At 43.4% G+C, this 24,467-nt stretch overlaps 1 protein-coding gene across 1 annotated transcript; it reads right to left on the minus strand.

Moving 5' to 3' along the window:
* Window positions 1-1,085: 1,085 nt before the first annotated feature.
* Window positions 1,086-9,318, minus strand: LOC136356170 (uncharacterized). Its single transcript, XM_066309752.1, has 3 exons — window positions 7,773-9,318; window positions 3,270-3,458; window positions 1,086-1,231 (listed from the first exon to the last, which is right to left on the minus strand). The coding sequence occupies exons 1-3, from the start codon at window positions 9,316-9,318 to the stop codon at window positions 1,086-1,088; spliced, it is 1,881 nt and encodes a 626-aa protein (XP_066165849.1).
* Between the last annotated feature and the right edge of the window lie 15,149 nt (window positions 9,319-24,467).

Below are 24,467 nucleotides of genomic sequence, written 5' to 3' on the forward strand. Positions count from 1 at the left end.
TTCTCTCTTATAAGCTTTGTACTTTTATTAGAATACTCTTCTAAATACTTTTATGGTATTGAAATACTTTCCAAGTATATGAGTACCTACTTTACATTATGTTCATGTTACATTGAATATACGGCTATCTTATCTGGGAGATGCTTTGGTGCGGGTATAATGTTTGCTTATGCAATTACTCTGTCATGACGAATGATGGAGTAAAGAAATGATTCTCCCTTTTTCCCATACTTTCTCTCCAATTGGTTCTCTTGGCATGATTATGGAAGGGGCATGGCTATATTTTCTTTGCTCAATGTTTTGAGAGCAAACTTTATTTCCTTCTTCTCTTTTTTTTTTCACAGCCATGCCTTTCCCTCCTTTTCTCATTTTCTTTTTGCCGAGAACTTTTCTAGGAGAAGAAAGCATAGTTTAATGTAGGAGTTTATTTAAATGGACATTTTTGTGGAAAGCCAACTTCCAGTGTAGAAACTTAGCTTAATTTTATATGTGGAAATGAAAGTGGAATTGTCCCCTTGATCATGAGAGTATGAAAGATATCTAACACAAGTCACACAAATTTGACAAAGCTCAATATAATGTCAAGCAGTCATATGCATAATAAGGTTTATCAATGATATACTTGCATATGGCCTTGGTAGGTATAAGGTAAAATCAATTGGAGGATTGAGCCTAAAAAAAAGTTTTATTTTAAAAACAAATTCCCAAGAGTCATAACAAGATTTGTAAGAATTCCTTTCATCTTTAATCATCTCTCATAAAGCAATTACTTAGATGTATAAGGTTCCCTAACCATGGATGGTTGTTCACAAGCACAAGTTCAACTGAGAATAATGAATATACACGATCAATCACATGAAGAATTTCATTAGTTGCAAATTTTATCTTTCACTTATGCTTGAACCAATTGTTTTCATTTGGATCAAGGAAAATCTTTAGGCGTTGACCGTTTACCTTAAATATGTTACCTGATTCATCGCGGAGTGTGATTGCCCCGTGCGAAGAGGTGTTGATGACATCAAACGGTCCTTCCCATTTAATGCGCAGTTTTTCGTGACCGAAAAGCTTAACCCTGGAGTTGAACATCAGTATTTGGTTTCCTTGAACATATTCTTGGCATGCCTCGCATCCGCGGCGCTGCACGGCATAGCCTCAACCCACTTGGAGACATAGTCGACTGCCACCAGAATGTACTCGCAGTTGCGAGACTTAGGGAAAGGTCCCATGAAGTCTATACCCCAAACATCGAATATCCCGACTTGCAAATTGTATGTGAGGGGCATTGCATCGCGAGCAGTGATTCCTCCTTGCCTCTGGCAGCTTGTATTTTGAGTCTTCGTACATTGTGGACCAGAAGAAACCACTTTGCCAGATCTTGGCCTGGGTGCGGAATGCATCGTAATGGCCACCATAAGGTGAGGCATGGCATCGCTCTATAATCCTAAGTCCTTCATCAGTTGGCACACATCTTCGCAGCAAGCCATCGGAACAGACTCGATATAGGTATGGCTCATCCCATATATGACGGCGACTTTCATACTTCAGCTTTCAATGATTTTCCCCTGGTGGTATGTATTTGGATACCATGTAATTCACTATGTTGGCATAGCACAACACGGGTTGGAGTCGCGAACCGTCATCAGCATGTCATCTCTTAAGAAATCATTTATCGGCTGTTCCTGCATGTTAGTGATCTGCAGTCTGGACAAATGATCTGCTACGGAATTTTCTACTCCCTTTTTATTTTTAATTTCTAAGTCAAATTCTTTGAGCAGCAAAATCCATCTTAAGAGGCGTGGTTTAGCATCTTTCTTAGTGAGCAGGTATTTCAAAGCAGCATGATCAGTATAAATTATTACCTTGGCTCCCACTAAGTAAGATCTAAACTTATCGATAGAAAAACAACTGCGAGCAGCTCTTTTTCAGTAGTTGCATAATTCAACTAGGCTTCGGTTAGAGTTTTGCTAGCGTGGCAGATTGCATGATGCTTTCTATCTTTGGTTTGGCCCAAGACCGCACCAACAGCAAAGTCACTTGCATCACACATAATCTCGAAGGGCAGAGTCCAATCAGGAGGTTGAATGATTGGACCAGAATCGAGTGCCTTTTTGAGAATTTCAAAAGATTTTAAACACGCGTCATCGAACTCAAAGGGCGTATCCTTGGCTAGCAGATTTGTCAGGGGTCTGGCGATTGTAGAAAAGTCTTTGATGAACCTTCTATAAAAGTCGGCATGTCCCAAGAAACTGCGGATTCCTTTGATGTTCACGGGAGGAGGAAGCTGATCTATCACATCAATTTTAGCACGATCAAATTCGATTCCTCGTTCGGACACCCGATGACCAAGAACTATCCCTTCACGGACCATGAAATGGCACTTTTCCCAATTAAGCACCAGGTCCTTTTCTTGGCATCGTTGTAAGACTTTGTCTAGATTCTGCAGACAATGACCGAAAGTCTTTCCATAAACTGAGAAGTCATCCATGAAGATTTCCATGATATCTTCAATCATGTCCGAGAAAATAGACATCATACATCTTTGGAAAGATGCAGGAGCGTTGCACAGTCCGAAAGACATCCTACGATATGCATAGGTGCCATATGGACATGTGAACGTAGTCTTACTTTGGTCCTCCAGATGGATAGGAATTTGATGATACCTGGAATACCCATCTAGGAAATAGAAAAAGGAATGATTTGCCAGCCGTTCCAACATTTCATCAATGAAGGGTAGCGGAAAATGATCCTTTTTTGTAGTCTTGTTGAGTTTCCTGTAATTGATACACATCCTCCATCCGGTTACGGTTCGTTGTGGAATTAGTTCATTTTGAGCATTTGCAACGGCCGTCATTCCTCCCTTCTTCCGCACAACCTGGACTGGGCTAACTCACTCACTGTATGGTATGGGATAGATAATCCCGCATGCAGGAGTTTCAAGACCTCTTTCTTTACAGCATCTCGCATTGTATTATTGAGCCGTCGTTGAGGTTCCCTAGAGGGAGTACTCTCGGGGTCAATAGGAATATGATGAGTGCAAAGCGCAGGATTAATCCCCCTAAGGTCCTGAAGCGAGTAGCCAAGAACAGAACGATGCTTCTCCAACACGGTGAGAAGACGTTGAGTCTCGTCTTCAGAGAGTTTGTCACTGATTATGACAAGGGCCTCTATGTCATTGTGTAGGAAGGCATATCGTAGGCCTGGAGATAGAGGTTTAAGCTCAAGCGGAGGTCGAGGTGGTGGTTCCATGATTGGCAGGTCGAGAGTCTCACCGGGATCTGCTTCTTCCTTGATGAAGTCGGGGACCTCATCTTCCAGAAGGGCCTCGGGAGACTCATGAGGAGGAAATGCGGTAACCTCTTCTGCTGACTCAATTTCTGGGAGAGGGTCGGTCAAGGTGATCCTTGCCCGCGAGAATGGAATTGAGAATTCATTCCCTCCCAGTGTTATTTTGAGGCTACCTAATCGAGGTGTTTTGATGAGAAGTTGCTCAATGGGAACCCGATTAGGATATCAAAGTCTTGGATTTCAAAGATGTGGAAATCCAAGATCGCCTCCCTGTCTTCAATGCGGACAGGTACATCTTGTACAATTCCAAATCCTTTGATGATGATTCCATTTGGATGCTTGAAGAATTTGTTTATCGGGGTCACTGCCTTAACGCTTAAATAAGCGAGTGCAAAATACTCGGATACGAGATTGGTCCGGACAGTTGGACTGTAGAGAATACCGACGTCGTTCCCTTCCAGATTGTAAGGAATGATTGGGGGAGCGGTATTTATCTGAAGTACTTCGGATGAAAGCTCTGCCTCCCTTAGCCATTCATCGCTCATTATGGATGTTAACTCCCGGACGGTTTCTCGTAGGAACTCGAGTTCCATAGGATCGAGAGGTGACAAAGGAACGGGTGGTTTCCTCTTGCTAAAATAGTTCAGGGTATTGCTGTAGTATTCGTCAAAACCGTCCCTGAACATGATTGCGGCACAATCCGGAGTTTGAATTTCTTCATTCTCAACGGACTGCTGCTCAGGAACCTTCTCATCAATCGAGCTAGCAAAAGTGGATGGTTTGGCGAGTGGCTCGATCATTAGAGGCTCCTCTATCTTCGACACAGATGCCTCCGGCTGGGGTTCCTTGGGTTGCGTCATGAAGGAAGTGTTTTCTAGAATGCGATCCAAAATTGTCCTTCCTTTTGATAGCGTTTTGTGCATGAATGATCCTCCAACGGTTATGCCCATATAGAATGCATACTCCTTATCCAAACCCGTATGGAAATGTTGGAGAAGGACATACTCGGGTAAGGACAGGGTTGGACCGGACTGCACTAAATTAGTGAATCTGGACCAAGCTGCACCGATTGATTCGTTTTCGATCTGCTTGTTGGTATTTAATATGGTCACATATAAAATCCGCAAGCGCACGGATATACCGAAGTAGCACTTCCCCTACGGAGTATTCCAATTGTATCGAATCCAAGGGAACGTGTGTGGTCAGATCTTCCTCCGGTTCATCCAAAGAAACCAAGCATATGATAGGCCAGGATAGAGAGGATTTACTAGTGAGAAACAGTGTCTAGGGAAAGCTTAACAGTGTCTAGGCAGTGGCAGCCCGCTGTTCCCAGATATCGCTCTACTACGTACCCGGACAGGGAGGACTTAAGTGATCTCGAGGGTTGTCACCACCTCTACACACACCTCAAACATACTATGGGATACACAACAATTACTGGATAACAATTACATAAATACCACGTCTAAGCAATTAATATCTACTTTAGTGTTTATAACTCACCAAAGCAATCACTATATTTTAGTTGATTATAGTGAATAATAATCCCGTATGCTATTTAGGAACTAACCAAGAGATAATTTTCACAAGATAAATCTAAATTTGATGCGAACCCGCTAGGGTTTGTGGCCCGATCTTTCGATGAGAGGTAAGGGATAACTCGATTAGATGAAGACGACGTTCACGGCCCGACTACAACTGTCCAAAGACGCTGCGCCTTAGCAACCGATACACCGTCTCCAATGGTCGCCGCAAACTTGTGGTGCGCGTCCACCCGGCCACGAGGGCACTCGTCCTGCAAGCAATCGAAGAACAAGCAAGAACAAGTAGGACAAGCACTGAAATTGCTAGATAAAGATGAAAGTTTCACTATCAAACTCAATATGGTGGGGTTCCGATTACAGGCAGACGGGCGGTTTAGCCAACACGCGCGCTGCGAGCTGGTAGCAAGAAGCTATCTCTATCATCAAAACCCGCCTGTTCTTGGCGGCGACTAGAGGTATAAAAAGAGGGGAAGAACGACCATAGGGTCGTGCTCCAACCCTAGGACGCGCCCCTAATGGGCCCAACTTGGATACACAGCCCATTGGGCCAAAAGAGGTGACGCAGCACCATGGACAGAAAATAGTCGGGAGTAAAATGACAATTGCGGCCGCTCCAGAACAGATATGGACATGTGGCTGGATCCATTTGAAAGTAGACTTGATAAGCTTTCCATGAAGTACTTGCACGCCCAAATCGGAGTTCGCATGAAGTCGTGGCGGCCGTCAGAAGTTGGCGCTGCCCTGCAGTCCGAATCCACCCAGCGCGAATCCTCTTCCCTTTGGATCCTATCCATCGTTCCTGAGTAAAACACGAGTGCACGCGTCTCCGGGGTATAAAGACGAGGAATATGAACTCAAGAAAGAACTCACCTGATAATTTAGTTGACGTGCACGAGCGCGGGTAATAGGACCATCATGCTGTACATGGGGGGACGTGGATGTATCGATGGTGTTGATGTCCTCATCATCCTCCCCTTCTTGCATTTGAGTCGTCCTCGACTCAAGCTCATCTTCTTCTCCCAAATACGGCTTCAAATCTGCAACGTTAAATGTGGAACTAACCCTGAAATCTGCAGGCAAATCAATCTTATATGCATTCTCATTAATCTTTGCTAACACTTTAAATGGTCCATCAGCTCTAGGCATCAATTTAGACTTTCTCAAATCAGGAAATCGTTCTTTTCGCAAATGCAACCAAACCAAATCTCCAGGTTCAAAATTCAATTCCCTTCTACCTTTGTCACCAGCAAACTTATACTTAGCATTCATGCGCTCTATGTTTTCTTTAGTTGTCTCATGCAGTTTTAACATCAACTCAGCACGTTGCTTAGCATCAAAATTCAGTTTTTCAGAAGATGGTAAAGGCATCAAATCAATTGGAGCACGAGGCAACAAACCATACACAATCTGAAAAGGGCACATTTTTGTAGTAGAATGCAAGGAACGATTATAAGCAAATTCAATATGAGGCAAGCATTCTTCCCACATCTTGATATTTTTCTTCAAAACAGCCCTAAGCATAGTAGACAAGGTTCTATTCACCACTTCAGTTTGTCCATCAGTTTGGGGATGACAAGTAGTAGAAAACAAAAGTTTAGTCCCCAATTTAGCCCACAAAGTTCTCCAAAAATGGCTAAGAAATTTTGTGTCACGATCAGAAACAATTGTGTTTGGCACACCATGCAAGCGAACAATTTCTCGAAAGAACAAATCAGCGATATGAGAAGCATCATCAGTTTTATGACATGGTATGAAATGTGCCATTTTAGAAAATCTATCCACAACCACAAAAAATGCTATCACGCCCCCTCTTGGTCCTAGGCAATCCTAACACAAAGTCCATTGAAATATCTTCCCAAGGAACAGTAGGAACAGGAAGAGGGATATACAAACCATGTGGATGTAAGCGTGACTTAGCCTTTTGACATGTAGCGCAGCGAGCAACGAACCTGCCAACATCTCTTCGCATCTGTGGCCAAAAGAAATGACTAGCAAGGATGTCATGTGTCTTCTTGGCGCCAAAATGTCCCATCAAACCGCCTCCATGCGCTTCCTGCAACAACAACAGGCGAACGGAGCTAGCTGGAATGCATAGCTTGTTAGCTCTGAAAACAAACCCATCATTGATAACGAATTTGTTCCATGTTCTTCCATCCTTACAATGCAGCAACACATCATTAAAATCAGCATCATGCGCATATTGGTCTTTGATTGTTTCCAGGCCAAAAATCTTGTAGTCAAGTTGTGTCAACAAAGTGTATCTCCTAGACAAAGCATCAGCAATGATGTTCTCCTTCCCTTTCTTGTGTTTGATAACATAAGGAAAAGATTCAATAAATTCAACCCATTTAGCATGTCTACGGTTCAGCTTCCCTTGACTACGAATATGCTTCAAAGACTCATGATCAGAATGTATGACAAATTCCTTGGGCCACAAATAATGCTGCCATGTTTCTAAAGTTCGCACAAGAGCATACAATTCCTTATCATAAGTAGAATAATTCAGAACAGGCCCACTCAACTTTTCACTAAAATATGCAACAGGTTTTCCTTCTTGTAGAAAAACACCACCCAATCCAATCCCATTAGCATCACATTCAAGTTCAAAAGTCTTATTAAAATCGGGAAGTTGGAGGAGAGGTGCATGAGTCAACTTATCTTTCAACATGTGGAAGGCGTTCTCTTGTGATGTGCCCCAAGTGAAAGGCACTCCCTTCTTTGTAAGCGCATTCAATGGTGCAGCAATGGTGCTGAAATCCTGCACAAAGCGGCGATAGAACCCCGCGAGTCCTAGAAAGCTCCGCACTTGTGAGACCGTTTTAGGAGTCGGCCAACTCTGAATTGCCTCAACCTTGGCTTGATCAACCTCAATCCCCTGCGGAGTTACAACATAGCCAAGAAAAGAAACTCGATCTGTGCAAAAGGTGCACTTCTTAAGGTTACCAAATAAACGTGCATCACGAAGAGCATTAAAAACAGCACGTAAATGATTAAAATGTTCACCCATAGACTTGCTGTAAATCAAGATATCATCAAAGTAGACCACCACAAATTTTCCAATGAAAGGACGCAAAACCTCATTCATCAACCTCATGAAAGTGCTGGGTGCATTAGTTAAACCAAAAGGCATCACTAACCACTCATACAACCCAAACTTTGTTTTAAATGTTGTTTTCCATTCATCACCCAACTTCATACGAATCTGGTGGTAACCACTACGCAAATCAACTTTGGAGAACACAATAGAGCCACTCAATTCATCAAGCATATCATCTAACCTAGGAATAGGATGACGATATCGAATGGTATTGTTATTAATAGCTCTACAATCAACACACATACGCCATGAACCATCTTTCTTTGGTACCAAAATTACCGGAACCGCACATGGACTAAGAGACTCGCGTACATACCCTTTATCAAGCAACTCATGAACTTGACGCTGAATCTCCTTGGTTTCCTCAGGGTTGGTTCGGTATGGCGCACGATTCGGTAGGGAAGCACCTGGGATCAAGTCGATTTGATGCTCAATGCCGCGCACCAGTGGCAGCCCCGGTGGCACTTCCTTGGGAAACACATCAGAGTACTCCTGCAAAATGTTAGCAACAGCAGGGGGCAAAGAATGCTGCATATCGTGAAGTGAAATCAAAGCATCTTTGCATACCAAAGCATAGGCAACTGAAGGTGATGCAATCAACTCATTAATATCAGATTTAGTAGCAAGTAAGTATCTGGGTTTCAAATTGATTGTCTCAGGTTTCTTGCCATCAGATTGGGCTTTTTTATCACTCTCACATTTGGATTTGGCAGCCTTAGCAACATCATCACGCAAAATATCTTCAGGAGACATGGGATGCAACACAATTTTCTTATCATGGTACAGAAAAGAGTACTGGTTTGACCTACCATGATGCATAGAATCCCTATCAAATTGCCATGGTCTACCTAGCAGAATATTACAAGCTTGCATGGGCACAACATCACATTCAACAACATCATGGTAATTTCCAATTGCAAAATTAATGTGCACCAGTTTTGTTACCTTCGCCTTACCACTGTTGTTCAGCCATTGGATGCAGTATGGATGTGGGTGCGGTTTGGTGCTAAGTGCAAGCTTCTCCACCATCTCGCTGCTAGCCAAGTTGTTGCAGCTACCTCCATCAATGATCATGCGGCAACAACGCTCTTTGACGACACACTTTGTTTGGAACAACGTGTGTCGCTGATTTTGCTCCGCCTTCTCCATTTGTGCGCTAAGGACACGCTGCACAATGAGGCTCTCATAGTGATCCGCAAATGCAGCCCCAATGTGCTCTTCCGGTGGCTCATTATCTGCATGGTCAGCCGCAAGCAAAGCAAGTGTATCATCATCGAAATCACTAGCAGAGGAGTACTCACCATCGTTTTTTACTACCAAAACTCGCTTGCTAGGGCAGTCACGCTGCACATGCCCAAAGCCCTTGCAACGGTGGCACTGAACATCTCTCATTCGGCCTGTGGATGCCATTGAAGAAGCACTCGGTGCTGGCTGAGCAGCCTTTATCGCTGACTTGTCACCAGATGGAGGAGGTGCTGCTCGACTGGTTGTGGGTGTGGAAGATGGAGAAGTAGTACGGCCAGCCGGAGGAGTGGTGCGTGTCTGCCATGATGAAGTTTTACCTGCAGAAAAATTAGCCTTGGCACTAGCACGTCGTCCCTGCACTTCCCTTTCAGCCTTACAAGCAAGATGAAACAATCGGGTCATATTAGTGTAAACTTTATAGTCTACGATGTCATAAATCTCGCGGTTTAACCCACCCAAAAATCTAGCCATGGCAGCGTCCTCAGTTTCCTCTAAATTACAACGAAGCAAGCCCATTTGTAACTCCTGATAATATTCCTCTACACTTTTCACACCCTGTCTCAATTGTTGCAACCTATTCAGCAAGTCACGTGCATAGTAAGAAGGAACAAATCTAGCCCGCATGACCCGTTTCAAAGCATCCCAAGTTTGTGGCATGTTATTAGGATTTTTCTTGCCATGTTCTATCCACCAAACCGAAGCAAAATCGGTGAACTCACTCGTAGCAGCTCTAACTCTAGTGTTCTCAGGAAACTCATGGCATGCAAATTTTTGGTCAACAGCAATCTCCCAAGAGAGGTACGCATCAGGATCATATTTTCCATCAAAAGGAGGAATTTTAAATTTAATTTTAGAAAAAACATCATCATTGTATCGGTTGTGGCCCGCTAGGGTTTGTGGCCCGATCTTTCGATGAGAGGTAAGGGATAACTCGATTAGATGAAGACGACGTTCACGGCCCGACTACAACTGTCCAAAGACGCTGCGCCTTAGCAACCGATACACCGTCTCCAATGGTCACCGCGAACTTGTGGTGCGCGTCAACCCGGCCACGAGGGCACTCGTCCTGCAAGCAATCGAAGAACAAGCAAGAACAAGTAGGACAAGCACTGAAATTGCTAGATAAAGATGAAAGTTTCACTATCAAACTCAATATGGTGGGGTTCCGATTACAGGCAGACGGGCGGTTTAGCCAACACGCGCGCTGCGAGCTGGTAGCAAGAAGCTATCTCTATCATCAAAACCCGCCTGTTCTTGGCGGTGACTAGAGGTATAAAAAGAGGGGAAGAACGACCATAGGGTCGTGCTCCAACCCTAGGACGTGCCCCTAATGGGCCCAACTTGGATACACAGCCCATTGGGCCAAAAGAGGTGACGCAGCACCATGGACAGAAAATAGTCGGGAGTAAAATGACAATTGCGGCCGCTCCAGAACAGATATGGACATGTGGCTGGATCCATTTGAAAGTAGACTTGATAAGCTTTCCATGAAGTACTTGCACGCCCAAATCGGAGTTCGCATGAAGTCGTGGCGGCCGTCAGAAGTTGGCGCTGCCCTGCAGTCCGAATCCACCCCGCGCGAATCCTCTTCCCTTTGGATCCTCTCCATCGTTCCTGAGTAAAACACGAGTGCACGCGTCTCCGGGGTATAAAGACGAGGAATATGAACTCAAGAAAGAACTCACCTGATAATTTAGTTGACGTGCACGAGCGCGGGTAATAGGACCATCATGCTGTACATGGGGGGACGTGGATGTATCGATGGTGTTGATGTCCTCATCAAAATTACTCAAGAAGAATATTATATTGAATTCAGAGTAATAAACAGAATAAAAGAAATAGGAGAAGATTACCGATAACTTCGGAATTCTTCCGACTTCTTCTACTCTACTCTCTTCCTATTCTAGTATACAATATAGTATAATAGAGCCTCTTATAATTCAGCTCAGCTTGGAAGTGTGTGTTGAAGTGAGTGAGATGATGTCCTTATATAGGGGTAGGTATGACGGTTGGCAAAGGGGAAATGTCCGAACTTCCCCACAACCGTCATTGGGAGATGATCAGGACTGTCCACGCCAAAACCTCGATCCAACGGCGCACACCAGGGTTCGGCCGAACCCCACTGGTTCGGCCAAACCTGGGCAGGGCCCCCCTGGCCTGGCCTTTGGCCTGGCTTCTCCTCTGGTCCTCCTCTGTCCAATTCTCGGAGTTTTGGGCTGATTCACGGATGTTTCGATGAAGTTCACAACCCATCCTTGCATGGATACATAATTCTCTTGACTTTAATCTGATTTTTCTCTCAACACCGAGGTTTATCATCTGCATACAAATATTCACCAACACTTGTGGAATATGTGAGATTAAGCTCCTATCACTATGTTTGATGTTTTATTATCTGATCTTTATGCAGTTGTTGGCGGTATAGAGTCGGCATTTAACAGCTGCCAACACTGGCTCAGAAGAAGCCGCCGTCCGCACCAAAATCAAAGAAGGTGTGGAGGGAGAAGCCAAAGACGCCCGCTCCATCACCTCCAGAGACGGGTGGAAAATCCGTGAACTAAATCAAAAGGAGGTACGGTCTTGCACATCGGACTTTAAATGACGCGACCTTCGCCAACAGGTAAATTGGTATGTATCTGCATATTTGCTTTCAACAATTTGAATTTTTGCATCACCACATGTTTGAATTTCAAAATTGCATTTAGGATTTTTGAATTTTGAGGAAATTCTACAAATGAATTTCTCAGAGCAAACCAAAATAAAATTTTCAACGAAAATTTGCTGTGCCACGACCACACTGACCGTTCGAATCCAATGGCCAAAAGTGGGGCCAGTTAGGCCCACCAGGGGTTCGGCTGGCCAGGCTAACGGTCGGCTACCTCTTTTTTTTGAGGCAACGGCTAGTGGGCCCCACAGGTCAGTTTTGACCGTTGTGGGTTGTCACGCCCGGAAATTCACTAGTAATTTCCGAACTTATTTGTGCATAAAATCCTCGTCCAGGAATCAGCCGAGGTACACAAACTGACAATTTAATATACAAATCCATCATAATAATAACGTTACACACTTACAAAAGAAAAGAAAACAGCAGCGGAATAACGGTCTAGCGATGGCTTCAGCTCCACTCCCACAGGCAGCTCAATTGGGGTATAAGCCAAACGTCTTCTCCTTCTGGATCCTTTTTCTTCAACTGAGGTTGATTGATTATTGCAAGAATGAGCATATGACATACTCAACAAGCCACACAGCAAATATGCAAGTGCACAAGGATACCAAAGGATGGCATAATATAGGCTCATTTGCAAAAGCAGCATTTAGCAAAACATTTAAGAGAAGTAAAACAGTGGAGTAATTAATCAGAAATTTTAATCAACACTGAACAGCACACCCATGCTGCACAGGCCCAACCATCCTGAACAACCATACCCGGCTGTACAGATCTAACTCCAAACCAGGAGCTAAGCAAATTATTACCAGGTATAACATCCATAATTATTGTGAGAGGTGTGAGACTAATCACGAAAAACATTGCTCAACCCGCCCATAACCGCGGGCACGGCTATTCGAATAGTTTTACTCTGGCCAGAGGTGTACCACTGTACCCACAAGACACAGCCTCAACATCATGTCTACCATGCGTCACGATACTGGAAAGTACCCGAATAGAGGCTGTGACAATACCCTCTGCACAACACAACTCACCACAGTGCACCATTCCTGGATCATAATCACCCCCTTATAAAACAAGGCATGGACTCCCCAGCGACACCCGTGGGCTTATCTCCGCCACTTCTCAGTCTGGTGCTCTGCAATGAATCATGCTATACAAAAGGTAAAGCCGTTGCCCACGGTGGCTTGTGGTTGGCACGGTTAATGTTTCACAACAGTAGCTCGCGAACCGGTCCTTAATTGCCATGAGCACGACTCTCAAAACCATGTGCTCACAAACCACCATTATCAAGTTTTAGTTGGCAAGTAATTAATTAACCAATCACGATTGACCATCGTGAACTATCATTAAGCCATCATTAAATAATAGTGAGTCATAAGTTATCCCAATAGTGTGCTAATGTTTCTAAGCATGGCTAAGCAATCATATCTAATATCTAGCTGAACCAATATATAAAGCTCAACTAGTCAAGTTATAATAACCCAAGGTATCAAGGAATAAAGTAATCAATGCAAACAGGCCATAACAAAGGAATAGATTCACACCACCCAGTGACATTCGAAAATAAATGCACAGTTGAAATAAATAGAGAATTTAAATATAGGATCAACATGCTCAAAGGATTGTGTTTAGGATCTGTGTGACTTGCCTTGCAATAATCGGTCTTCAATTAATCTTCTTGAATACTTCCGGCGCACTCACGAACCTTCGCAACGACGGAAACGACAAGCTAACACGCAAAACGAAGAAAAAGACTAATAAAAACCAAATAAACAATACATAAAAAGTAAACAAACATGTAGATCATAATTTTAGATGAATTATGAGACTTGAACGGCCTCATTCTGACTTCATATGAATTTATTATGAATTTTACAAGATTAAATCTAATTAAAGCCCATTTAAAAAGAATTAAATAAATTTAATTCAATTTATGGATAATTTTAATATGTAGATCTTTATTTTATATAACTTTTGCAACTTGAACCACATTAAACTGAGTTACAATGAATTAGTTATGAATTTTTAAAGATTAAATCGGATTAAAACACTTATATGGATTTTAATTGAATTATAACGCAATAATGAATTAGTTTTGAAAAGGAAAAGGGGTTTATTGCGTCAGCGGCTAGGGTTTGCGGTGGACCTGGCGCACGGCGGCGGTTCACGGGAACGGACGGCCGAGATCGATCTTATCCAAAACGGACGGCCAAGATCGAACGGTCCACGACCGGGCCACGGCAGACAGCGACGATGACGTCAGCGACAACGTCAGCGATGACGTCAGCACCGGCGGCGGCTCGGCAACGCATGCTCGCCGGCGAACGACGGCGCGACGACGCAAACGGAGGACACCAACGGGTAGAGGGCAACGCGGCGAACTCACCGGTGACCAAAACGGCGGCTGAAGAGCAACGGACGGCGCCGGCGACGAGGAAGAAGCGGCGGCGGTTTTCGGGTCGACGGTGGCGGCGGTGCTCCGGCGGCGACGAAGAGGCGGACGAGGACGGCAGTGACTTGGCGACCATGATGGCGACCTCCCCGAGCGACGACGACGACCGGAACGGCGGCGGCGCACGGCTGGAGCGACGGCGACGACGGCGGCATGAGGTCACACGGCGCTAGGGCGCTTCCGACGGCGGGAGACGAAGGCGAGGGTGGCGGCGGGTAGAGGAGACACCGGGGGTCCTTTTATAGGGGCAAGGAGGCGGCGGCGAAGGCCCACGGTGGCCGGCGTCGGAAGGAAAGATTGGGGAAACACGAATCCGAATCAAACTCGAATCCGCCTATTTCCAAAGGAAATTAGACAAAGTTTCTATAGAGGAAAAGATAGAGGAGATCAAGGGGATTCTTTCCCCTCTACCAATTTCACCGGAAACGGAAAGGCGCGGCCGAATTTGGAAGGAGACGGCGGCGGCGGCGCGAGGAAGACGAACCTGACAGGTGGGACCCACCTGTCAGCGGCCGAGAGAGAGGAGGAAGGGGCGCGGCGGACTGGGCCGACTGGGCCGGGGAGGAGAGAGGGAGAAGGAAAGAGAGACTTGGGCTGACTTTCGGCCCAAAACCAAAAGAGACTTTTAAAAACCTTTTTCAATTTAAATTATTCATGAAATGCAATTCTATTTATTAAAAATACTTCCTTGGCTCAAATAAATCCCAGAAAAATCTAGGAACTATAGAATCAAGTAAAGTATTTAACAAAATTTTATCTAACCCAATTTTATATTGAGATTTAGCAAATTAAAATTAGATCTTCTCTTTTAGGCTTTTAAGATCATTTCTAATAATTCCTTTTAAACAACAATTTATAATTTAAGGATTTTTAAACAAGAAAAGCTCTTAACAAATATAATTAGATCATTAATGATCAAATAATTACTGAACTGTTCTTTGTATCATTTAGGAATTGAGCTCTGAAAAATCCGAGAATATTTCAGAGAGTTGACTTAATCATGGAGAATTTAATAAAAATTAAATCCATCCATGCTTTATATTTGGGAAATTTTATTTCCCACATTTAACTTTACTTGTAAATTAAAGATCATTTAATATAAATTCTAATAATAATTTATTAAATAATTTATAAATCCTGAAACAAAAATCAGGATGTGACATGGGTGCACTACTTAAGCCAACCGGCCGGGAGAGGGAACTCCACCCCATTTCAAGACATTTCCATTCCCTCTTCAAAGTTTGCTCTCAAGTTCATTCAAGCTTTAATAGTTTCCCTCAAATTCAAACACTTAGTTGCATATATACAAGTTGCTTTGGTGAAACTAACCGGCGGGTGAAACTCTTGTCATTTTTAACCCCCGCCGAGTTAGTCCGTTCTTGCTCCATTGTGCAGAATGAGGAGGCGACTATCTCGTCTGTTTAAAGAGTCTGGCTCTTCATCAAGTCATCATGACGAGTCTAGTACTCGTTCAGCTGATATCTCAATGGAAGACACCAAAGCTCCACGACGACTCCTGAACGACACTGACCTCGACCTTGTCAGTGATTGGGATAGACAAGAATACTACATGCTGAGCGACCGGGAGTATGCTCACATGTGAGAATACTCACCGGAGCCGCTGAAAAAGATAGGTATGGATGTTGAATTTCGTTCTATTTGGAAAGCTGTTGATTGGCAGAGATTTGCTGCGGTAGATGAGTCTAGTTCTCGTTTGCTTACTTTGCAATTTCTATGCACTTTGAAAGAAATAGAAGATGGTATTTCCTTTCGCTTTTTCCATAAGGAGTAGACACTTACATGGAAAGGCTTAAGTACACTTCTTGGTTTTCACGATTCCTGTAAAATCAATCTCCAGAAAGGAATTTCTGGGTTCGAGAAAAATAGGTTTTGGGAAGACATTTCTGGTGCTCCAATATGCAAGAAACCTAGAACGAATGATATCCATAATCCTACACTTAGGCTCATGTACAAATGGATTGCTATGACTTTGTTTCCTAGAGGTGATCTAAGGCCCATTAGGGGAGATGAATTGATTATTATGTGTGCCATTTTTAGAAAGATCAAAATTGCTCCTATGAAATGTATGATAAGGCAATGGTTAGAAAGTATAAAGTTCTCTGCTCCTCTTGAGTGCACTTCTCTGATTACTCGGATAGCAAAAGGGCTAGGGGTCGTTAGCGACCAAATTGATTTTATCTCAGCCGCTCGTCCGTGTATTGATGAGGCTTATCTAGTGCAAGGGCATATTCTGAAACATGGAGCAGATGGATCTTTGATTTACTTTTTCCTCGGTTGTACAAATGAAATCCCGTTGCCAAATGCGGGGTATCATTTGTACAACTGCCATGAACTAACCATTCCCCTGCAGACCATAGAAGAATCTCGTGCAGGTGGAGCATACAGGTAGACGCACAACATGACAAGGAACGGACGAGAAAGTTCATCATTCTCAACACCCGTGCAGATGTATGAGGCAGGTTGGGCACCAACTTGGGATGCACCCGGATGGACTCAAGCTCCACGCCATAGCATCAAAGTCTCAACCTGGGCAAGTGCTAATGAGGACCGGTGGCATGCGCCTCATGACATCCAATGGAGGGACAATCAAACCTCCCAGATCAAGTAGTGTGCCTCCATCTCCAAGTGAATAGCGCTCAAGCTCCTCTCGTTGGGATTTGGGTGAAATCACTATGAGAATGGATACCCTTGATATGCAGACGGGAGAGATCCAGTACGACCTCACGGAACACATAGCTCAAACGCAAGAATGGCAACAATCTGTTGATGCTCAGTTCACCAACATCAACTACATGATGCAGCAACAGCACGATGACCTTCAAGCGTACTTCCGTTTTCAGGGGTTCAATCCATACCAAGGACCCTGAGCGAAAGCCAAGCTTGGGGGGAGATATCTCTCCCCCCACTGAGGTAACTTGTATCACATTGTATATTTCTCTTTTCAATTGCATATTTGCTTTCCAATTGCATCTTATAAAACTTGAAAACAGCATAAAAATTTGCAAACTAGAAAATACCAAAAAGATAGGATAGGTTTGAGTCATGCTAGGTAAGACAAGCTAGTTCTCTTAGTTGAAATGATGAATAGTAGCTCTGTTTTATATCTCTGATATATGGGTTCTTGGTAAATGCTCTATCAAGGGTTAAATATAAGTAGCCAACATTTATCCGGGAACCTGAGGTAAATGAGCTGCACTTGCTGATCTAAGTCTATGTTCTTGCGAGATATGAGATAGTAAATAAGAGTTGCTATGATCCTGATACTAGTTTGACTTGAATTCCGGATGCTTTGTTTTTCAAAATGATAAAATTGAAAGTTCCTCATTTGATATAAATTCCTACCAGAGCCAAAAATATGCTATCATGATTAAACCATATACATTTTGGTTACTTGTCATTACATTGAACTTTGTCAAACTCTTGTGACTTGTGTAGATACTTCTCATGCTCTATGATCAAGATCATACACCCACATATATGCACATGCTAAACTCCTACACTGGGAGCTAAGCAATATTCTATTCCATTTCCATATTACCACCAAAATAAATTCTCCATGCTTGCATGTGCTTTCTTCTCCTAAAGAAAAAAATATCCTTTCGAAAAAAAAGAAAAAAAAAGGGAGGGAAAGGCATGGTTATGAAAAATAAAGTTATGCTCCATCAAGCATGAGCATGATATTGAAAAAGAAAAAAAAAAGAACTATGCCCTCTCCTAATCAATAAAAGAAGGATTTTTTTGGGAGAAGAAAGTATGCACAAAGGAGAAGCATTTTCTTTATTTTTCTTCATGTGCCATTCCATCATATACCACACACACACATTTTGCACGATCTTGATCTTGAGGATGTTTAGTTATCTGCTTTAGTCTAAGTTTTTGACTTAGTAATAAATGTGAATGCAAGTATGACATGTTTGATCCCTACTGAGCTCCACATATCAAACCTTAGAGTAGGAATAAAAAAGACAACATTTGGTGAGGAATTCATATTGATACACTTAGAGAGACTGAGTGAATCATTTGAGGAACTTGGCTTTCTTTTGCAAAATCATTTGAAAATTTCCGGAATACGAGTTGAATAAAGATCTGGTGATTGGTACTCTAAATTGCTGTTCTGTCTTTCAACCGCCCAAGGCAAGGAGAAGCAATGTCTCGTGGGAATCAGGGGTAAAGGTAAGCAATCGTGCCAAAGATTATTTAATCTGAGAGAGAGTACATATACCTTGCACCTGTATCTTTGAGATATGTAGCATAGTAGCAACTCCTGATCAACAACCAAGTCTTTGTTCCCTTTCATCCTTTACTCGGGATGAGCAAAGGTTCAAGCTTGGGGGGTTTTGTTGACGGTCGTTATCGATCAGTTTCGACCATCAATATTAACAAAATAGAGGAGAACTAGTGATGCTTACAATGCATAAATATGTTAGAATAATAATATTCCACTAGTAATAGGTATACTAACCTTTTGCAGAGAATGACAATAAAATAGAGGAGAATCGACATCAACTCAGACGATAAATCAATCGGACGATGTCAAGAACCAGACTTATGTATGAATGGGCCAAGAACTCAGAATTGACACGACACACTAGGCCAAAATTCATAAGTCTACGGAGAGGAACACCAGAGGAGGCCACCAGCTAAAATATGGGCTGGTTGGGACGGCCCCTGGTTCGGCCGAACCAGGGGGTTCGGCTGAACCTGCCGTGAAGCCGCTGGACGGAAGGTTTTGAGGGAACGGTGGAGATTCACTCCTTATGGCGGTTGGAGTGTATTACCGACCTTTCCAACCGCCATAACCGTCGTTACCTGCCTATTTAAGGAGTTCACTCTCTTCACTTCAACACACACCTCAAACAATAGCTCTCTCATTACTCTCAAGTTTAGTTTAGTAGTATCTAGCTGGTGGAATAAGAATAGAGTAGAAATCAGGAGTCCGGAAGCCTTCGGAAGAGTTTTGGTATGGATCTAGTAGCTTTTCTCTTCTCTTTTGTAAGCTTTGTACTTTTATTAGAATACTCTTCTAAATACATTTATGGTATTGAAATACTTTCCATGTATATGAGTATCTACTTTACATTATGTTCATGTTATACTGAATATACGGCTAGCTTATCTAGGAGATGCTTTGGTGCGGGTATAATGTTTGCTTATGCAATTACTCTATGTCATGACGATGATATTAGAGTAGTATCTGGTAGTTTAGACGTGGTGTCTAGATTACGGGATATCATTATTTGGGGTTATATATTGCAGATGAGAGGTGGGCCGCTGATGGTGACAGCTCAGTACAGGTATTCCTAAGTTAATTCCCTGGGGAGGGTATTCCTCCGTATTTATCCCCGGTTGTATGATCATGACGGGCTGTCGTAAGGAACTCGGCAGTCAGGGGTGGCTTCTCGAAGTACCAGGAGGGCATCGGATAGAGGGTATTAGCTAGTATATCAGTTAACTAGAATGTATGTATACTATGTATATTAGAAGTATAGGAATAGATTACTGCTTGTGTGTCACGAGATGATATATTACAAGAATGAGTAGTTACTGCTTGTGTGTCACTCTACCCTTGAATTATCTTAACCCTTGCTTAGACTATGATTATCACAAGTAATATATAAATTGTTAGTTGAGTTCTCTCTAGATGATCTTCCCACGGGATAAAATAAATACGATACCCTTGGAATACTGTCAGGTGAAATGCTACAATGGTATATCCGTGCGTTTGCGGATGAACTCTGTAACCATAATATACCAACAGTATTTCTGCGCCATTGCTGGGAATTATATTTGTAGTAATGTCGTTAAGAAATACCAACAGCAGCTAGTACTGGAATGAAAAAGAGGGGAACAAGGATCCAAACCAGTACTTGAACGAGGAGGTGAACAAGGAGGGGAACATGCAGGGGAACGTGGAGAGGGATGTGGAGGGGAATGAGGTGGGGAACAAGGAGGAGGAGGCTAGTGGAAGTCAATCCTCCGCTGGACAGAAGAGGGCACGCGGACAACAAGGTGCCACGAAGAAGTTAGAGGGTCAGCACATCATAACTGAGGTGGACGAAGACGGCCGACCTAGTGCCCCGGCAGAAGTAGCCAAGAATTACGTACGACACAGCGGTTGGGTTGTGAGGGATAACGTGCCTGTCAGCAAGGTGTACTAGTGCAGAACAAGGGCAAGCGAGGATTATGATAGCTTTGTCCCAGAATCAGAGAAAGAGATGCTGTGGACCATAATGCTCGAGACGTTCACGCTCCCTGCGGGTACGGAGAACATAGTGAAATAGTGGACTCTTAAGAAAATAGCAGAATAGTTCCATATCTTCAAGGGAGATCTCTACAAGAAATACATCCTGAAGGGCCTAACACCGAACTTCGAGATATTCCCGAAGCTAAGGGATCATTGGGACGAATTTGTTGCTTACAACACAGGGCAACAAGGGCAGGCGCTGATGGAATGAAACAAAGAAAATGCTGCTAAGAAGAAGTACCGTCACCACCTGTGGTCAGGCGGCAATAGCGTCGCAATGCCGAAGTGGGAGGAGATGGAGGCCAGCTTGATTGAGAGGGGTGTCGAACCGGCCACCGCTAAATGACCGGAGCGATCGAAGTTCTGGTACTATGCTCACGGTGGAACACTTAACCCCGTTGATGGCTCCCTGGTGTTCAGTGATCAGATACGCGATGCTGCAAGTCGACTAACGGACGCAGTGGAAACCTCTTCTCATGCCACATTCCGACCCGATAGAAAGAAGGACAAGCCGTCACTCGCCGTGCAGACTCCCAAGCATCCAGGACGAATGCGAGGGAAAGGCGTGGTTCCTTGGAAGATTGGACTCAAGGAGGACATCCACACGTATAGGAGTCAGATGAGGAGCAAGAGAGATACCGAGGCTAAGATTGCAGATCTTGAGTACAGGGTATCGAGCTACAAGCTCAGCATGCAAGAGGAGGTGGCAAGGAAGGTGGATGAACGCATGGTCGTACTTCGGAGCCAGGATCCCCAGCCGTACATTCCTCCTGTAATGGTCAGCCCCTCAGGCAATCGTAGCAGCTGTGCCTGAACGGGCAGTTAGGATCACAGAACATGGACGCCATGCAAACTTAGGACGAAACCACCTGCCCCGTTGATGAAATCACGCAGCGGACACCATGTGAGCTGCATATTCCCTTCAAGAACTTATCAATCAAGGTATGCTCGTAGTTTTATGATTTTTGACATGTACATTCCGCAAGTTGCTGCTTAGGTTGATTACTAATAGATAACCTCTCATCACATGAAGGTGGCGTGGGGAATGGCCATCCCAATAGACCCTTCATGGACTTACCACTGCAGGCCGATTCCACCAGGATACTTGAGGGTCAAGCCGCGTATGAGGATCTCGAGTTGGACTACCCTGGAGGAGATGGTGAGACGAATCTACGAGACACAAGCCACGCCATTATACTATGGCGCAAGCGCTACATCATCCTCCCTGGGCGACAAGCGGCGTCTCCTGCACCATCTCCTCAGGCTCCACCATCTCCTCCACCTTCTCTGCCTCCTCCACCTCGTGCACCGTCTCCTCCTCAGGCTCCTGCGCCGTGTCCTCTGGCATCTTCCAAGTCAAGGTCTCTCCAAGCTCCACCGCCTGCCCGCACAAGGGCAACGAAGAAGAATGTTGCCGGCACCAAAAACAGGAGCCATCGTATGATTGCACGCAAGAGGAGCTTGACACTTATGTGGCAGCAGAAGTGAAGAGGCAATTGAAGCCTCGGAGTCCAGAAAAGCAGATTCCTGTAAACCCGAGTGCCAAGAACTTCTTCAAGAAGATGTCGGGACCGGTCAAGGAGGTCTTAAAGCTAACGGACTATGAGCGAACACTTAGAAAAGCTTATTTTGGAAAGTCCAAACCAGTCCCTCAGCTTGCAGAGCAACCAAACCAGGAGGTCGAGCCATTGGTGACCGGTTAAGAAATTAGAATAAAAGAATTCATTTCTGACACCAGGCTAACTAGGGCTTAGTTGCTTACAGGCGCACCAATCCCAAAGGCGGAAGTGAAATACCAGTTCGAACTCGGTAAACCGCTTGTCAAGCCTGAGCAGCTGAAATCCCTACCGACATAGATCTACCGATTGTCAACGGTACATAGAAATGAGCGCCAACGGTAGAGAGATGTTCGGAGCGAGGATCAAAAACTCCGACTTCTTCCAAGGAGAAGATGTTCTTTGGATCCATTTCAAGGGTATCTATGAACTATACCAGCTGGACGCCCTTGTCGTCTCTCTTCTGAGCGCATGGATTTTGTAAGTATCGTTGAGTTAGATTTCATACGTTCCATTAATTAGCTCCTTGTATATATGTACACCATATATAATAATTCCTTTTATTGTTGCAGAATGGAGATTCAAAGGGCCCAACGGTGGGGGGTTTTCGATACTGGATTCATCGACCCTCGGAAAGTAAACGTCTAAACGATCAGCAAGTTTCTGAAAGACACAGAGGACAATCTCGTCCATTTCTTGATGCAACAGCATTACAAGACGTTCATACTACTGCCGTACAACACAGAGTTAGTTTTTACTGTCTTCCGAACAAATTTCGTTCCCGTACATACATGTACAGTGTTTCATATATCATCTCACGCAAATTGCAGATTTCACTGGGTCCTTTTACTTTTCGACTTGGAGGCATGCAGAGTCAATGTCTATGACTCAATGAATAAAAAGGAGTCTACTTTTGACTAGGTTTTTGAACTTGTAGACAGGTAATGTCATATGTTCCAATGTTATTACGAATTTTGCTATTGCTACTATGGGGATCTCGGATAATAATTAATCATAGCTTTAAACTCCATGTAGGGCTTGGGATCGGTTCCGTACCCAGGTTCGTGGCACTTGGAAAGAAAAACTTAGCCGGAGGTTCAAATTTCCAGTGAGTACATGCTCTAAAATTATATTGAATCTCTAATTCAAATATAAGTGTATATTAAATCTCTCGTCGTTTGTGATGTATATATATAGTGTACAAAACAGAGCCAGGGAACTAACTTGTGCGGCTACTACGTATGCGAGTATTGCCACTGCCTTACAACCCAATTCTACACCACAAGAGAGCTCGATGTACGTATAAACCATTCAAAATTTCATTGCGTATACGTATCGATTTCTTGTTTACAAATGAATTTCATACATTCATAGGTTATTCACATGAGGGACAACCTCACACACAAGGAATTTATCGCGGCTGTTCAAGAACAACTCATGGGATTCATCAACGAACAAGTCCTTGATCCCGATGGTGAATTCTACTAAGACGGATCGACAATTCATAACATCGGTCCTTCTTCTTCTGAGATAACGCCGACGTTAAAGCCGTAGCTAGGACAAAATGAATTGTAATACATGTCTATATTTATATATGTACATATTTACTTTAGTGTAAATATATATTTTGGTCATATATGCACAATGCACATAAAATGTTAAGTGCTTTAAATTATACGTGTCTAATTTATTTTAAATTATATATATATATATATATATATATATATATATATATATATATATATATATATATATATATATATATATATATATATATATATATATATATATATATATATAAGCCATGCAGCAACATGGGCATGCAAATAAAAAAGTAAATGGATCTTTAGTCCCGGTTATTTCACACGGGACTAAAGAGAGCGATCTTTAGTTTTGGATTGGTAGTCCCTGTTTGAAAACCAAAACCGGGACTACAGGGGGGTTACGAGGTGAGACTAATAAGGCTTTCTCCACTAGTGAAATGCACGATGGCCATGGCAGAGGTGACCTCTCTTGAATCCAAAATGTTGATGATGTCACTTCCTTGACAATGGAGTGGAGGGGTGACTCCTCCCTAAACGTTCAATGCCATCGGTTGCCATGATTGCACTTGTGTTTGGCCACATGTGGTTCCTAATTCTCATTTATGTTGAATGTGTTGTTAGATGATCTGATGAAGTCCCAAAGTAACTTTCGTTTGGTAGAGATTATTTGTTTCCTTATGGACAACTTGTGTGTTGGAGTACGAAACTTCTCTAGCGGGGAAGCAAGGCACTCCCCCTTTGAGAGTTTGGTCGGGGTGTAAGTTTTGAGATCGGATCGCTGATTGCGTGTGAGGATGGATGTTAGGGT

Source organism: Oryza sativa, chromosome 4, assembly GCF_034140825.1.
Source record: "Oryza sativa Japonica Group chromosome 4, ASM3414082v1".
NCBI classification, from domain to species: domain Eukaryota; kingdom Viridiplantae; phylum Streptophyta; class Magnoliopsida; order Poales; family Poaceae; genus Oryza; species Oryza sativa.